Source organism: Gigantopelta aegis, chromosome 7 (assembly GCF_016097555.1).
Source record: "Gigantopelta aegis isolate Gae_Host chromosome 7, Gae_host_genome, whole genome shotgun sequence".
Lineage (NCBI taxonomy): Eukaryota > Metazoa > Mollusca > Gastropoda > Neomphalida > Peltospiridae > Gigantopelta > Gigantopelta aegis.
Genome location: NC_054705.1, coordinates 32,278,714 through 32,297,258, shown reverse-complemented (window position 1 = coordinate 32,297,258; position 18,545 = coordinate 32,278,714). Strand labels below are relative to the sequence as shown.

Sequence of the window (18,545 nt, the reverse complement as noted above, 5' to 3'; positions counted from 1 at the left end):
CTAGTTGCTTAGGGGGGTNACCGTGGATATATTGAGAAGAGAAAAAACACCCACCATGTATTTCGATCATTATACCGTCAAAATAGTTGTAATGGTCCTGTAAAAATATGTAGCGATTCGTTTGCAACCGTAATCTATAAATGTTCTGAGTAATGTTAATATGAATAAATCTTTGTTATCCATATTCGGGTATTTTGTTGTTAATTCGTTATTCCGGGAATTTGACAGCCTGCACTTTATTTTTCAACTAGTAAAATATGTATACCATTTAACTTACGTAGTAAATATATTTTGGTCGGTGTTAGATCGATCCCCGTCGGTTTAGTAAATAAACCCATTGCTGTATTTCTCGTTCCAGCCAGTGCATCACGACTGGTATATCAAAGACCGTGGTATGTACTACCCTGTCTGTGGGATGGTGCACAATATCTGTATTGTCCTTAACCATATGTCTGACGCCATATAACCGTAAATAAAATGTACTGAGTGCGTCGTTAAATAAAACATTTCTTTCTTTCATCGCATATGATAGTGTGTTGTTAAAGGGACATACCTGAGTTTGCTGCATTGTAAGATGTTTCCGACTAGTAAAATATTTCTAAGATTTAACTTACGTATTAAATATATTTTCTTGTTTAGAATATCAGTGTCTGTATATTCAATGTGTTTCCGGTCGTCTTAATATTTGTAAGAAGCCCAAACTGGATTTTGTCTTCATATAATTTAGTACGTACGAAACAAATATATTTTAGGAAATAAAATGAAATTTAACCTAGTACAAATATTAGAACGATCAGCAACACGTTTTATATACAGCCACTAATATTTTATGCAAAAAGAAAAAAAATACTGATGGAAAGAAATAAAGGATCACACAGATAGCAACAAGAAATAATGACTGCATTAAAAATTAATTCATAATGTCAGAAATTGATTGGGGAAAATATAGGCAGCACATTCAACACTACATGTATACATTCAATCCCACATTACAACTTGGTGTGAAATACAGACATTATTATGCTAGTAGTGAATTCAGTTTGGTCTACAATTCGATTAGCCCGAGTACTCTGACTGTAAGAGAGCTAGACGGACATTTGGACATAAATACGCTCTCATTACGTATTTATGTCCAAATGTCCGTCTAGCTCTCTTACAGTGAGAGTACTCGGGCTACAATTCGATTTGTTCCCATATTTCTTTCCATATACTGCAGCAAACTCAGGAATGTCCCTTTAAATGATGGCCAGGTACACTATAACTGTAACGTCAGCAAAGCTGGGTGCGAGGTCCGTTTTATCGCAGGTATACCGCATGATTATCGATATAACACTTTAACAACTCTACAAACGACTGGAACATGACAGTGTGATATAGGGAACAGCTGGGCAGGAGTGTTTCACAAACTGTGTACAAATCAAGATGATCGGCTAATGAAAAGTACAGTGTCTGCTAGCTTCAATCACTATAACGCTGACGCTACAAGTGGAAGGGAGATGACTCTAGGCGTATTACTCACCCTGTTGTGTCTATTTATACAAGGTGTTCCAGGCACGGACGAGAAACGATACTTGGGAGGTATGGTTACATAGACATAATACCATCGCTTGTAATATATTCTATAGAGGCTATTTCATGGGGGTTTTCGTAGACCATTTTTATGTCAACGAGTTGACATAAAAATCGTATTCGAAAAAAACACCACTGAATGGTCCTTTTTTTTTTTCTTTTTTTTTTTTTACATTTTTCCTAATTTTTGACAATATCTTTCGCTTTTTGTTAATATTTTTTCGCTTATTCAATCGAAAACACGTAACATTATGATATAATTATTTCTTCAGATGGAATTTTTCCAGAAAATTTACTTGACCATAATACTGTTGTGCAAACATATCTGACAAAGCGATCCTCAAAAAACCCAACAAAAAACCCCGCAAAAAGACAACCAATGGAACGCCGTTAAATTCTTACACTTACACTCAATGAGAGTACATTGTGTCATCATTATTTAGCTTCGTATTCAATTCGTTTTAGATATTTTATCGTAATTGCACTTCATATCCGTTTTTGTTTTTTTAAATATAGGTACTGTTGTTTAATTTTTATTTATTTTTTCAAATACAATCGGATGCATTTTTGTTTTTCAAATACAATCGGATGCATTTTTTTTGGTGCTTATATCCAATTAAGGTTCAAGCACGCTGCCCTGGGCACACACCTCAGCTATCTGGACTGTCTGTCCAGGACAGTGGGTTAGTTGTTAGTAAGAGAGAAGAGGGTGTAGTAGTCTTACATCTACCCATTGAGTCGTTAAAACTCGCCATGAAAGTAAAATGCTGTCTGTAACGCTATACAGAAACGTGCAGCTGAATATCTCAAGAAAATGTGGAAAAGATAAAATCCGGAAATCTATATGTGGGACAGACAGGCGTACAGACGAACGGATGGACAGGCAGACAGACAGACAGGCAGACAGAAGGACGGAGATGAAACCTATAGTCCCATCTGGTTGGACCGGTAGGGGACTAAACAAGGGTATTCTTGTTATGTCTGAAACGAGCAGCTTTACCCACAGTTTTGTGGATTGACATTAAGCATGCGGGGTGGTAGTATTTATATCCATGGTGTTTATGTTAATTAAAAAGACTGACTGTAGCAGTTTTAGCAACACGTGTTACTATTGTCGTCTATGAAATTTTATTTGGTGGTATACACCCTATGAGGACTCCTCACAAAACAAGAAAAATAAATGTATTTAGTATGTATTCTTACATATGTGTTAGAGTTAGCATCGCGTGAGGTGGGATTTTGTTTTGGTATCACATAACAATATCACACATATGTGAGTCCCTTTTGGTGCTCCACGGTTAAAATTCGTACGCCAAAGCTACATTTGAAAACTGATTTCTCTGTGACGAACATTTTAACTGTCGAAACGCAAAAATGCAGTAAATTAATTGTTGTTGAAAAAGACGATTAAATTTCTTTTAAACGTGGATTTATTTTAGGTTTAGGTTATTTTAGGTTAATTAAGAAATAAAAATCGAAACTCGTGTCCGTTTCATGTCATTTATCTTAAAACTCGTTATTTAAAAACGTATCCAACTCGCTTTCCCTTATTAGAAATGTTTTGAAACAACTCCCAGTAAGATAGATAATATGTAATAGTCTTTCATGTTCTCCCTTTCAAAGGAGCACCTGCACCCACAGACTGTGCAGACATCAAGATCTTAGGTAAAACAAACAATGGAGTGTACACAGTCTATCCACGTGACGGCAAGGATCCAATCAGCGTGTATTGTGACCTAACCACTGATGGCGGAGGATGGTTGGTAAGCGTGTGCGCCTATCTCTCTCTCTCTCTCTCTCCTCTCTCTCTCTCTCTGATCTCTCTCTCTCTCTCTCTCTCTCTCTCTCTCTCTCTCTCTCTCTCTCCCTTCTCTCTCTCTCTCTCTCTCTCTCTCTATATATATATATATATATATATATATATATATATATATATATATATATATATATATATATATTAAAAAAGTCAGAAGCCTGCTTTAAAAGTCATATATCCCTCTTTGATAGTTCAAGCTTAACTAAAATAATAAATAATATACTTAAGTCTATATAACAAAAGGACCTACCAGGCCTCCCAGCCACTTGTACATGTTAAAATATAGGAACTATAGGAATTTGCATACCAAAATATAGGAGTTTTATAGGAATTTTGAGGTCAAATATAGGAGTTTTATAGGAAAATTTGGACCGATTATCATGATTATAGGCATTTTACACGGATGTCTAAAGCCATTTACATGGTATGTTCTTACCTTGTGTATGTACACACGATACCATCTACTACCTCAACAAATATATACCAAGACTTGCCAGCAGTCCATGCCGATATCCAGGATGCTTTGAAAGTTGGTGCATCTTGTATCAGGATCTTGATTGACACTTGATACAGATCTCCCACATTCAAAGCATCTTCTGAATTTCTGACAGGCTGGCTGCCTTTCACTGCGTATATAACTTAGTAACACATTTTATTCATCGGCATTTTGGCAAAGCAATTGAGTCAAATATAAGAAATATAGGAAATGAATCACAATATAGGAGTGTTATAGGATCCTATAAAAATATAGGAAATATAGGAAGTCTGGGAGGCCCGAGGTCCTACAAATAAAGTAACGTAAGCTAAAACATTACACCATCGAGGAGTGAGTAAAGCTCAGCTACAAAACTGCAGAACAAACTACTGGTCAAAGATTAAAAATATTAAAAGTATTGTATCTCTAAACCTACCATATGATTGAGGTAAAAACTGCAGAACAAACTACTGGTCAAACATTAAAAGTATGGTAACACTAAACCTACCATATGATTGAGGTAAAAACTGCAGAACAAACTACTGGTCAAAGATTTAAAGTATGGTTACACTAAACCTACCATATGATTGAGGTAAAAACTGCAGAACAAACTACTGGTCAAACATTAAAAGTATGGTAACACTAAACCTACCATATGATTGAGGTAAAAACTGCAGAACAAACTACTGGTCAAAGATTAAAAGTATGGTTACACTAAACCTACCATATGATTGAGGTAAAAACTGCAGAACAAACTACTGGTCAAAGAGTAAAAGTATGGTAACACTAAACCTACCATATGATTGAGGTAAAAACTGCAGAACAAACTACTGGTCAAAGATTAAAGTATGGTAACACTAAACTACCATATGATTCAGGTAAAAACTGCAGAACAAACTACTGGTCAAAGATTAAAAGTATGGTAACACTAAACCTACCATATGATTGAGGTAAAAACTGCAGAACAAACTACTGGTCAAAGATTAAAAGTATGGTAAGACTAAACCTACCATATGATTGAGGTAAAAACTGCAGAACAAACTACTGGTCAAAGATTGAGGTAAAAACTGCAGAACAAACTACTGGTCAAAGATTAAAAGTATGGTAAGACTAAACCTACCATATGATTGAGGTAAAAGAAGTGTGGGGAGGTGGAATAAAATATAATATGCATATAATTAAGGATAAATACATTAATGAATGAAACAAAGAACAAAATAACGATGAACGAATGAATAGATAAACCAATAGCAAAAATAATCTGAATACATCAAAGGAATGTACCCGGATAATTTACAAATAAGAAATGCGAAAAGTTACTTTAGAGTATGTGTAAAAAGTATAAGAAAAACAATATAAAAAAACAAAAAACAAAAACACTTACTAATATTAGGCCTGAATATAACGTAACCTTAGATAAAAATAATTACTAAGCTACCTCAGCTAATAATAATATATATTTATTAAAATGTAATAAAATAATCTTATAACATTAAAAGATACTTACTTTAAAACTAAGCTAAAAGAAGTCAAACCATATCGCATGAAAACATGAATGGAATAAATGAAATGAACTTAATGCGAGGTAAACAACCACTCTAAAAACAAGCCATGAAGCTAACAATGTAGAAGTGAGTAAATATAGGCCGTGATATGTGCTACCGTCATTTCCAGCGTGGACGACCCCGTCTCCCACACATCCCAAACCTTTTCCTGCCCTGGACGGATGATCCGGAGAAAGTTGACACCTGCGCCCATAACAGGCGTGAACTACAACAACTTGTTCTGAATGTGCACGTTAAAACCTATCACCTGATCTTACCTGACCTGACCTGTGTTATCCTGTCTGTGGGATGGTCCATAGGCTATAAAAGGTCCCTTGCTACTAATGGAAAAAAATATAGCGGGTTTCTTCTCTGAGACTCTATGTCAAATTACCAAATTATTGACATCCAATAGCCAATTATTAATAAATCAATGTGCTCTAGTGGTGTCATTAAACAAAACAAACTTTAACTGTAAAAAACAAACCCTGATAATTAATAACACAATGGTTTATAAATGTAATAATACAAAGCTGTTATCGTTTTTGCCAGGCTAGGGTATACAAGAGGGACTAAATACGAGAAACAAGATAATAAGTATAACTAAAGAATGAAAGAAAGAAAGAAAAGAAAAGAAAAGAAGAACTAATTTTAAAAAGTAATAATAATAAATAATAATATAGAAACGAAACAAAGGAATTTGACAGACATAAACATTAGCTCTACTAACTCACATACACATGTACGTACATGTAATTACCGTTACAAAATATTTATATTTCATATAAAATATGTTAATTTTTAAATTATTATTAATTTCCTGTGCAGTCTTAAAAAGATTTGAAATTCTGCGATCCAATTTTACTAATGTTTCATATTTTAACCTATTCATTGTTGGGGGTGGGTGTAACAAAATTATAAATAAATAAATAAACAAATAAATATATACTGTAAATCATAAAGTATTAGCGATCTTAAAATTTCTTGAAATCCAAATAAGTGACATATTAGCGAGATAAACTTTAGCGAGGTTATCATATGATAAACTGAAAACGAAAAAGCCTATGTTGTAGGATCAGCTTAAATAATGGTTTTCACGAATTTGACGTTATGCAGCTTACAGACATCTTTAATTTGGTAAACAAAAAATGGCAGCAATGTGCATGCTAACTAACTATTGTTAATCGCTATTCTTTTGGTTTATATTAATCAATATTATGTAATCGTTGTTGTTTCTTCAGTTAATCACAGACAAAACAATCGCACAAAAGCCTTTTGGAACAGTCTGTGGTACGTCTCTTTAAATTTAGCGTCATGAAATATTAGCGTCTTGTCTGACCTCGCTAAATTTGCTAACATTTTATGCTCGCTAACATTTTCTGATTTACAGTAACAAAATACATAAATTATCAAGTTATGTTTTTTTAAAGAGAGAATGGTACATGGATCAGTTAGTAAAGAATTTATTGATACTGTTGTTGCTGAAGTGCATATGTTTTTCATCAATGTATCTTTATTTAATTTCACATTCAAAACTTGTAATGTCTAGATGTCTCTTTTGGACTTTGCATCGACATATAAAATATTTCGCTGAAAGCAACAGGTAATACAGAAACGAACAGTCATTTTATTATATTATCCATTTTGTATAGGTGTCCTATTTCCATATATACGTGTAGATGTTTTATTTTTCTATTTATTTTAGGTGTTTCAACGTAGGGAAGACGGATCTGAAAACTTCTATCGAAATTGGGAAGACTATCTGATTGGCTTCGGTCATTTGTCCAAAGAATTTTGGTTGGGTAATCTTTTCATATGGGTAGTTCTGTATTTTCAGATAATGAGAAATATGATTGTCAAAGAATGAACGAATGAACGAATGTTTAACGACACCCCAGCACGAAAAATACATCGGCTATTGGGTGTCAAACTATGATAAAGTCAAAACATGAAAAGATTTTCATCATCAATATAAACATTCAAGAGACAAATAAAAACACAGTGTAAATAACTGTGCAAAAATACAAATATCACAGATAAATAATATTAAAATTTAGAATAAAAGTCAGTATCACGTAGAAACTGTAATATACGGTCTGGATGGAAACTGTATTTTCAGATAGTGAGAAATATGATTGTTGAAGAAGAAGAAGAAGAAGGAGAATACACTACAAGTTTTATAATTAAAATAAAAACATAATAAAAATAAAATAAATAAAAAAGTACTACTACTACTACTACAACTACCACCACTACTACAACTATTATTATTACTACTACTGCTACTATAACAACTAATATTATTATTACTGCTGCTGCTACTACTACAGCTAATACTTATACTACAACCACCATCAGCACTACTACCGCTATTAGTACAACAACTACTACTACAATTACTACTACTACCTCCAATAGTATTACTCCACCACTACCACCACTACGCTACAACCACTACCACTACTACGGCTACAACCACTACTACTGCTACTACCACTACTTACTACCACTACTATTGCTACTACCATCACCATTACTACTACTGCTACTACTACTAATACTACAACTACTACTATGCTACTGTTATTACTACCACTACTACCACCACCACCACCAACACCACCACTACCACCACCACTACCACTACCTATACTACTATCACTAATACTACTACCTCTAATACTACTACCTCTAATACTACTTCCACTAATATTACTACCACTAATACTACTACCACTAATACTACTACTACTATTACTGATACTACCTCTAAGACTACTGCCACTAATACTACTACCTATATTACTACTACCACTAATACTACTACTACTATTACTGATACTACCTCTAAGACTACTAATACTAATACTACTACCTCTATTACTACTAACACTAATACTACTATCACTAATACTACTACCACTAATACTATTACCACCACCAATGCCACTACGACTACTACCGCTACCTCTAATACTACTACCACTAATACAACACTAATACTACTACCACTAATACTACTTCCACTAATACTACTACCACTAATCAGTGGCGTAGCGTGGGTTGCCAGCGCCCGGGGGAAGGCGCCCGGGGCAAGGCAAGTATTGCGCCCCCTAACTAGTGGGCCGTTAGCACTCCCCGAGTCCCTTCCATCAGTCCAGAATTTTGCGCCCGGGGCAAACGCCCCGGTGGCCCCGCCCACGCTACTCCACTGCCACTGATACTACTACCACTAATACTACACTAATGCTACTACCACGAATACTACTACCACTACTACAGGTCTTCTAGAATTTTTACAAAATGCCTTAGCCATGGGATCAGTTATTTAAAAAATGTACTAGCAACAATTAAAAATCCACTAGCCCTCCTTTACTTTACTAATAGTAATAATCATTATATTACCTAAAGATGGAGATTGCGATTAAAAACACAAATATTGGGGGTGGGTTGGGGGCTGGATATTCATATTTACAAAATAGACTTAAATGCAGCATTTGACAACTTTTGTTTCCACTAGCCGTCGGGCATGACAATAGTAGTTATTTACTAGCCCAAAATTGAATAGCACTAGCCATGGGAGTGGGGCTACCGTAATCTAGAAGCCCTGGCTATAGCTATCAGACAGTGTGAGGAATCATCTTATATAAATTATGTCTCCAAGTTAAATTCACAAACATATGAAGTCTGTCTGGAATAGGATCTGTAAAATCAAAGGTAAAGTATCCTGCAATGTAATAGTTTGCCACTATATTTCAGAAGGACTAGATGAAATGCATTATCCAAAACATTTTGATGCATTTGCCCGAATAATCATTGGTTGTTCTTTGGAAAATAACTAAAGTGCTACGAGGAATTATGAAATGTTATAAACACGAACATTTGGCGAATGTTTTGCAACATTCATTCACAAGAAACAAATAATTGTAATTTTTCACTGGTTTTCAATATAAAAATTCCTCAGATGTCTACAACAAAGCCATCAGCCATAAATATTACGTCTCAGGGAACGTCATACCTCATGACGTCATTTTATATGGGCAAGTTGTCTTATTGAGCTTTATTGTTTATGGACCAAAAATAAATCAAAATAAAGTATGCAATTTTAGTGTTATTCTTAGCAAATATGATTCTAATTTAATTATAAGTATTGTCTGTTATTTATTTTACGTTCATCTGGTATTGAAAACAACCCCACATCATCTTCAAACTTCATACAGTTTGCGGATGATTATTTTGTTCATACCCCGATGAACGTAAAAGAAATAACAGACAATCGTTAAATGTAAGTGACGTCATGGCATAACGGCATTATTTTTACAGCATCCCGCACTACTTACAATTTCTTGCTTCGAATATATCTGTATAATCAATACACTTATTCTTCTAACAGCCAAACGAAACTTGAAATAATTCGGACATATAATAGGTCATTCCATATGAATTTTTTGTTAAGCAGGTGTGTTTAGTGTCTGTGTGTGCGTGCGTGCGTGCGTGCGTGCGTGTGTGTGTGTGTTGGGGGAGGGTTACAAACGGAAGTCTTGCTAGGGCTGAAATCTCAGGATAGTCCCTTTAAACGTTTCAGGCAATGAAAACATCCATCGTCTGACCAACCAAAGACCGTATCAACTAAAGGTGGACCTGGAAGATTGGCAAGGAAATAAGAAGTATGCTATCTACGACTACTTCTCTATTGGTCCCGTTACCGACTACTACCGACTGTTTGTTATTGGTTACAGCGGTGATGCGGGTACGTCACGTGACCTTTGTATTTACCATTGTTTGTTGAAAGAATATATTCAATCTAATTAAAATTAGCTCCACTATTACATGTGGATCTAACAGCAGCCCGTTGGAGCTCATTTCCACCAATCAAAACTTTACTTGCAGAATCATGCCAGTGATTTGAAAATAATTTGAAAATATTCCGAATTATCTTGAGGGTACACGACATGTTTCGTATGAATTACGAATGCCTTATTTAGACCAGTAGAACTAATTTTAATCAGATTGCTAACAGCACTGCGTAGACTACTATGCCCAGGAAACATTTCGTCTGTAAATAATAATTTAAATATTGACCAATCACACTTCGCAATTTATAACGTTATTTGGGAGCATACAAATTCTAAAAATATCGGGCGAGTCTATTTTAGTGGCCGCAGTACAGCGAACCATACCAATACGTACGGGATGGGTTCAGTCTTCAATTTTACATTACAAATTATTTATTTATTAAAAAAAAAAACCTAAATCAGTCTTCAGTTTTACATTACAATTTATTTATTTTATAAAATAAAACATATTTAAAGGCATTCGTAATTCACACGAAACATGTCGTATACCCTCAGGATAATTCGGAATGTTTTCAAATTATTTTCAAATCACTGGCATGATTCTGCAAGTAAGGTTTTGATTGATGGACATGATCTCCAACGGGCTGCTGTTAGATCCACATGTAATAGTGAAGCTAATTTTAATTAGATTGGAATATATTCAGGCGCGGATTCAGGCGGGAGCCCAAGGGGCCCGGCCCAGCTATTTTTAGTCAAACAATATATATTACAGAATACACATTATCTCATCCACCTGTCAAGGACCTTTAAATTCTATTTTAAAAAATAACATCGGGTTTTTGGGCCCCTTCTATTAAAAATTCCTGGATCCGCGCCTGATATTACTCAGCATTAGACAAAATGTATTTGAAAATCACCAACCAAAGGAATGTTTCTGGCAAAAAAAAACCCAACCCAAAAAACAGCCCAAAACTAAATTAGAGGGACATTCCTGAGTTTGCTGCATTGTAAGATGTTTCCGACTAATAAAATATTTCTACGATTAAACTTACATATGAAATACATGTTCTTGTTTAGAATATAAGTGTCTGTATATTCAATGTGTCTCTGGTTGTCTTAATATTTGTAAGACGCCCAAACTGGGTTTTGTACGTACGAAAAAAACAATATTTTAGGAAATAAGATGAAATTTAACCTAGTACAAATATTATAACGATCAGAAACACTTTTAATATACAACCACTAATATTTTATGCAGAAAATATATTAAAAAGTCTCTGTTAGTGGATAACATCTTAAAAAGTGCAGCAAACTCAGGAATGTCCCTTTAATAAATACATTTTTAAAAACAGTTTTGATAAAATTTGATACGTGGAGAAACATCGGGGTGATGCAAATTACTGGGTCTCTGTTTCAGGGGACAGTTTGTCATTTCAACATGGATCCCAGTTCAGTGCTAAAAATCTCGATAAAGATGTAGATTCCAGAGACTGTGCCAAGACTTTTGGTGGAGCGTGGTGGTATTTCAAATGTCATTACTCTAACCTTAACGGTCTCTACCTGAAGGGAAGTCACACCTCCTACGCCAACGGTGTAAACTGGCGAACGTTTAAAGGTTACTACCACTCATTGAAGAAAACGGAAATGAAAATCCGACCAATGAAGCACCTTCTTACAGAATAACAAAGCAAACAACAAGATGCAATTCCGACTGTTGTATCACATCCTACAGAATAAAGAAAACAGAGAAAAATCCTACCAAACAGTAACTCGTAGGAAAATTAAATATCTTGAGATAATAAAATGTAATGAATAATATGATGTGTTTTTTGTGTTGTTTTTCAGTGTACACTATTCCATGTTAAACAAGACAGGTTTAATGTGAAGGTTTCATAATGTGAAATTAGTATGAGATATTATTGCTTTAAGTGGACAGCAATCAAGACAGGTTTAATGTGAAGGTTTCATAATGTGAAATTAGACGAGATATTATTGCTGTAAGTGGACAGGAATAAACACAGATTTAATGTGAAGGTTTCATAATGTGAAATTAGTATGAGATATTATTGCTGTAAGTGGACAGGAATAAAGACAGGTTTATTGTGAATGTTTCATAATGTGAAATTAGTATGAGATATTATTGCTGTAAGTGGACAGGAATAAAGACAGGTTTTATGTGAAGGTTTCATAATGTGAAGGTTTCATAATGTGAAATTAGTATGAGATATTATTGGTTTAAGTGGACAGGAATAAAGACAGGTTGTGTTTTCGTTCGTAACACCCAAACTTAGTTTCTCACTTTTTACGACGTTTATGTCGATCTATGGTTAGCTCGAATGTCCGGTATGTGCCGCTATCAGGAGAGAGTTTCTTGTATACGCACTGTGTACGTTTCTTTAGACAATGAACTCAGCAGAACTGAAAATGTAACAAATACACATACACATCAGCAATAGTAATCAGTATAATTAGGGTTCTGTTATGTGTCTGTAGCCATGACAACATTTTGTTTCAGCTAATATAGCCTTTTTTAATTATCAGAAATACACAATACATACACTTACAATATCTTGCTTAGAATATGAATATTCGTTGCATTTCTGGTCAGGCTAATTTTGTACTTGCTGGCAGTTGTTTGCCTATAGTCATCTACATTTAGTTAATTTTTTTACAGTCACCAAATAAAATTAGGTCAAGGTATATCTATAGAGAATAATACATGAGTGACCCTGAGATACCACTAATCTCACAATGAGTTGTTTTAAAATGTATCTAACGAGCGAAAACGAGTTGCATACCTTTTTAAACAACGAGTTGTGAGATAAATGGTAAACAACTGACACGAATGTATTATTCTTCTATTTCTTACACACAAAACCCCCCAGGTTTTAAACAAATTTTATCATCTTTTCCGATTAAATACTTATAGCTGACTTGCGTGTCACAGACATATGATTGCCAGGTTAACTATACGTCACAGTGTAATCAATTGTCACTACTGGGTTTTTTTTATTGGACGTATGACATTGGTGACCAAATGTTCCAAATGTCAGTAAATTAATTCCCTATCTATTTTAGTGGTTACACTCCAAGGGTTATCCCTGTACTCAAAATTTAAATATTTTCACTCGAGTTTTTAAATAATTATTTCTTTAAGGGTAGTCTATGTTTTAAATAATAACATAATAAATGTTCTTTAAGATAATTTCTCCTACTGCTGGCGGTTAGAGTGTTTTCCCCTTTTAGTTTACTTGGTAGAAAACTGCTCTCACATACAGACGGGCCTAACCTCTCCTTCCTTATCTACCCAATCTACCTTTGCCTCTTCTCCTTCTGTTTCAACGTTGGACCTCTTCACATTTTATTTGACACCATCGTTGGATTCTTAATATTTGTGAATGCTGCTGCAAGTGGACGACACGGTACGGCGGTTGGATCCGCCGAGGATCTGGGTGATGGGGGGTCATTTCAAATAATATATATATATTTTGTTATTATTTAGGGTTATATTGTTATTTATTTTTGGACTTGCGCTTTTAAATTTAAATATTATTAAAGTCCATAGTCCCAATTTTGGTTTAAAAATCTAAATTGTCCCTTAGTATTCTGTCCTGGACCAAGCCACTGGCTATCTAGAGTTCTCACCTGTTGTATTTGGGTCGCAGGATCGAACCTACACGATGGAGCTGGCTACCACTGGACAGTTTTCGTTCCAACCTGTGCAAAACGATTAGTGTATACCAAAGGGCGTGGTATGTATTGCCCCGTCTGCGAGTAAGTGCATATAAAAGATAGCTTATTCAGTAGTAGTAGCCCATAAAGTGGCGAGATCAGATTTTTCCTCTATATCTAGATGTGTATCTATGTATGTATGTATGTATGTATGTATGTATCTATCTCTCTCTCTCTCTCTCTCTCTCTCTCTCTCTCTCTCTCTCTCTCTCTCTCTCTCTCTCTCTCTCTCTCTCTCTCTCTCTCTCTCTCTCTCTCTCTCTCTCTATATATATATATATATATATATATTGTATGTATGTCGAGGTTGACTGTTACATGCAAGGATGTTAAGGCACTGGCGCAGGGGATAATTAAATCCTTTCTGGTCTCACAAATTGTCCCATGCCGTTGCTGGGACTCGAACCTGTGGCACCGAATCAACCGCAAATTGCAGACTTGCCACGATAACATCTGAGCTATTGAGGCATCCATAAAAGGATGCTCTTTAACTCGGCTATATGCATGCCCTCCACCTCCCCCCGACACACACACATACATACATACATACATACATATGTACACGCAAATATACACAAATTCCAACAAACTAATCCCGACAACATGCTAATAGTTAAGGGAAGGTACCAAGTTTAATTCAAAATGGCCCATATATACACTACAATAAATGTCACACATATTTTATTTTATGTTATCTAGTGATGTAAAACATAATTTATGTTATGCTATTATTAACTGAATAAATAATAAAACAAATATATATATATATATATCGAAGACAATGTTTAAGAGTAAGGCAACATGGCTAATTAAACCTAATGTAATGGGTGATTGGTGCTATAATCCTATCCCATCGATCTACCAATGGAATGCAGTTACACAGTTAGTTCCGGGTAAAATGTCCAAAGGTGCCGAGTTGTAAAGGTTGAATAGTTGGTAAGGGATGCCCTGCCCAGCACAACCCAGATATATAACAGTCAAACTTCTGTTGAGCAGCCATTTATCCCAAATGGCCACCTTATTGTACTCCCAAATCGTCTAATATAGAGAAACTGACCTGTATGAAGCAGCCACTTGTCTTAAAAGGCTATAAGTTTTACTCCATTGGGTGGCTGACTAATACAGGTCTGATTATACATAATTAAACACACACACACACACACACATGCGCGCGCGCCCGCGCGCATACACGCACACACAGACATACCCATGCATAATACATAATAACAAGCCATATACTTTGTATAGTACTTTGGGTATCTAGACCTAACTTATGGCTGTGATACTTGGTATAGGCGAGTGTGGGAAAGAAAGAAAGTTAGTGTGATTTAACGACACCACTAGAACACATTGATTTATTAATTATCGGCTATTTAATGTCAAACATCTTGTCATTGTGACACGTAGTCAGAGGAAACCCGCTACATTTGTCCATTAGTAGCAAGTGATATCCATAGACAGGACAGTACATGCCACGGCCTTTGGTATACCAGTCGTGGGGCACTGGCTGGGACGGCAAAAAGCCCAATATGAGAAAACTGTTCCACCAAGCGGATTTGATCCTGTAACCGACGCACCTCAGGCGAGCGCTCTATCGACTAAGCTAGATCCCGCCCCTGACATGGTTACGGACAACAAATATATATACTAAAGATAGAAAACTTGCTTCCTCCACTCCTTGCGCTCTTCTTAGCGATTAACAGCAAGGGATCGTTTATATGCATCATCACATAGACAGGTACCGGCCTCGGTGGCGTCGTGGTAGGACATCGGTCTACAGGCTGGTAGGTACTGGGTTCGGATCCCAGTCGAGGCATGGGACTTTTAATCCACATACCGACTCCAAACCCTGATTGAGTGCTCCGCAAGGCTCAATGGGTAGGTGTGAACCACTTGCACCGACCAGTGATTCATAACTGGTTCAACAAAGGCTATGGTTTGTGCTATCCTGCCTGTGGGAAGCACAAATAAAAGATCCCTTGCTGCTAATCAGAAAGAGTAGCCCATGTAGTGGCGACAGCGGGTTTCCTATCAAAATCTGTGTGGTCCTTAACCATATGTGTGACGCCATATAACCGTAAAATAATGTGTTGAGTGCGTCGTTAAATAAAACATTTCTTTCTTTCACATAGACAGGATAATACATACCATGCTAGTTGTGGAGCATATGTTGGAATGACAAATAGCCCAGTGGGTCGAAAGGAGAAGCCTATATGGCAGTAATGATTGTATTAAATACTATAAACTCAACAGCCTCAAATTGAAGAAGAAATGCGGCGCGGTATCGTTAAGCACACGTTCCTTTCCATTTTTGTGTTATTACAATTCAAGTCGGTATCTTATTACAATTCAAGGCAGCTCTGGTTATTACAAATCAGGGCAATTCTTTGTTACAATTCAAGTCAGCTAGTTTATTACAATTCAGGGTAGTTTTTATTACAATTCAAGTCAGTATCGAATTACAATGCAAGGCAGCTCTGGTTATTACAAATCAGGGCAATTCTTTGTTACAATTCAAGTCAGCTAGTTTATTACAATTCAGGGTAGTTTTTATTACAATTCAAGTCGGTATCTTATTACAATTCCAGGCAGCTCTGGTTATTACAAATCAGGGCAATTCTTTGTTACAATTCAAGTCAGCTAGTTTATTACAATTCAGGGTAGTTTTTATTACAATTCAAGTCGGTATCTTATTACAATTCCAGACAGCTCTGGTTATTACAAATCAGGGCAATTCTTTGTTACAATTCAAGTCAGCTAGTTTATTACAATTCAGGGTAGTTTTTATTACAATTCAAGTCGGTATCTTATTACAATTCCAGGCAGCTCTGGTTATTACAAATCAGGGCAATTCTTTGTTACAATTCAAGTCAGCTAGTTTATTACAATTCAGGGTAGTTTTTATTACAATTCAAGTCGGTATCTTATTACAATTCCAGGCAGCTCTGGTTATTACAAATCAGGGCAATTCTTTGTTACAATTCAAGTCAGCTAGTTTATTACAATTCAAGTCAGTATTACAATCCGGGGCCCCGTTCAACGAAGCGATCTTAGCCCTAAGATTACCTTAAGCGCATAGCTACCCTATGCACTCAAGTTGATCTTAGGGCTAAAATCGCTTCGTGGAACGGGCCCAGGGCAGTTTCTATTACAATTCACAGCAGGTATTACTATTCAGGTAATATAATACAATTCAGGGCACTACACCGCCTCTGTTAGTACTAGTAGCAGTTAACTGTCTGCCTCTAGAGGCGAAAAGGCGGCCTCTGTTAGTGCTAGAAGCAGTTAACTGTCTGCCCCTAGAGACGGAAAGGCGGCCTCTGTTAGTGCTAGTAGCAGTTAACTGTCTGCCCCTAGAGACGGAAAGGCGGCCTCTGTTAGTGCTCGTAGCAGTCAACTGTCTGCCCCTAGAGGCGGAAAGGCGGCCTCTGTTAGTGCTCGTAGGAATCAACTGTCTGCCCCTAGAGGCGGAAAGGCGGCCTCTGTTAGTGCTCGTAGCAGTCAACTGTCTGCCCCTAGAGACGGAAAGGCGGCCTCTGTTAGTGCTCATAGCAGTCAACTGTCTGCCCCTAGAGGCGGAAAGGCAGCCTCTGTTAGTGCTCGTAGGAATCAACTGTCTGCCCCTAGAGACGGAAAGGCGGCCTCTGTTAGTGCTCGTAGGAATCAACTGTCTGCCCCTAGAGGCGGAAAGGCGGCCTCTGTTAGTGCTCATAGCAGTCAACTGTCTGCCCCTAGAGGCGGAAAGGCGGCCTCTGTTAGTGCTCGTAGGAATCAACTGTCTGCCCCTAGAGACGGAAAGGCGGCCTCTGTTAGTGCTCGTAGCAGTCAACTGTCTGCCCCTAGAGGCGGAAAGGCGGCCTCTGTTAGTGCTAGTAGCCCAAGCCCAAGATGTCCCAATTCTAAAAATTATGTACCAAAGCGTCCCAAAATGTCCCAACTGCTAACTGGTGTGTTGAAGTTTGTTTTGTTTAACGACACCACTAGAGCACATTGATTTATTAATCATCGGCTATTGGATGTCAAACATTTGGTAATTTGTACATTAGTAAAACGGGATATTTTATATGCACCAACCCACAGAAAGTACAGCACATACCAAGGCATTTGATATACCAGTCGTGATGTGTGTGTGTGTGTGTGTGGTGTGTGTGTGTGTGTGTGTGTGTGTGTGTGTGTGTGTGTGTGTGTGTGTGTGTGTGTGAGAATTATATTTTAGTTCTACCATCATTTAGATTCAACTTTAAATGAAAAAGGGTCCATATCCAGGGGTGTTTTTTGTTTAACGACACCACTAGATGGTAATCCTGACACGTAGTCATCAGAGGAAACCCGCTAAAAAAATGTAATGCAGCCAGGGATATTTTATATCCACAAAGATATTGAGAAAGGAAACCCGCTATCGCTACTTCATAGGCTACTCTTTTCGATTAGCAGCAATTGATATTTTATATGCACTTTCCCACAGACAGGATAGCACATACCACGGCCTTTGATATACCAGTCGTGGTGCAATGGCTGGAACGAGAAATAGCCCAATGAGCCCACCGACGGGGATCGATCCCAGACCGACTGCGCATCGAGCGAGCGCTTACCACTGGGTTACGTCCCGTCCC

At 36.7% G+C, this 18,545-nt stretch overlaps 1 protein-coding gene across 1 annotated transcript; it reads left to right on the top strand.

Annotated features, from left to right (window-relative positions):
• The first annotated feature begins 1,425 nt into the window (after positions 1-1,425).
• On the top strand, positions 1,426-12,018 carry LOC121377669 (microfibril-associated glycoprotein 4-like). Its single transcript, XM_041505744.1, has 5 exons — positions 1,426-1,578; positions 3,193-3,332; positions 7,110-7,206; positions 9,990-10,154; positions 11,618-12,018. The coding sequence occupies exons 1-5, from the start codon at positions 1,434-1,436 to the stop codon at positions 11,881-11,883; spliced, it is 813 nt and encodes a 270-aa protein (XP_041361678.1). The 5' UTR covers positions 1,426-1,433; the 3' UTR covers positions 11,884-12,018.
• Positions 12,019-18,545: the final 6,527 nt, after the last annotated feature.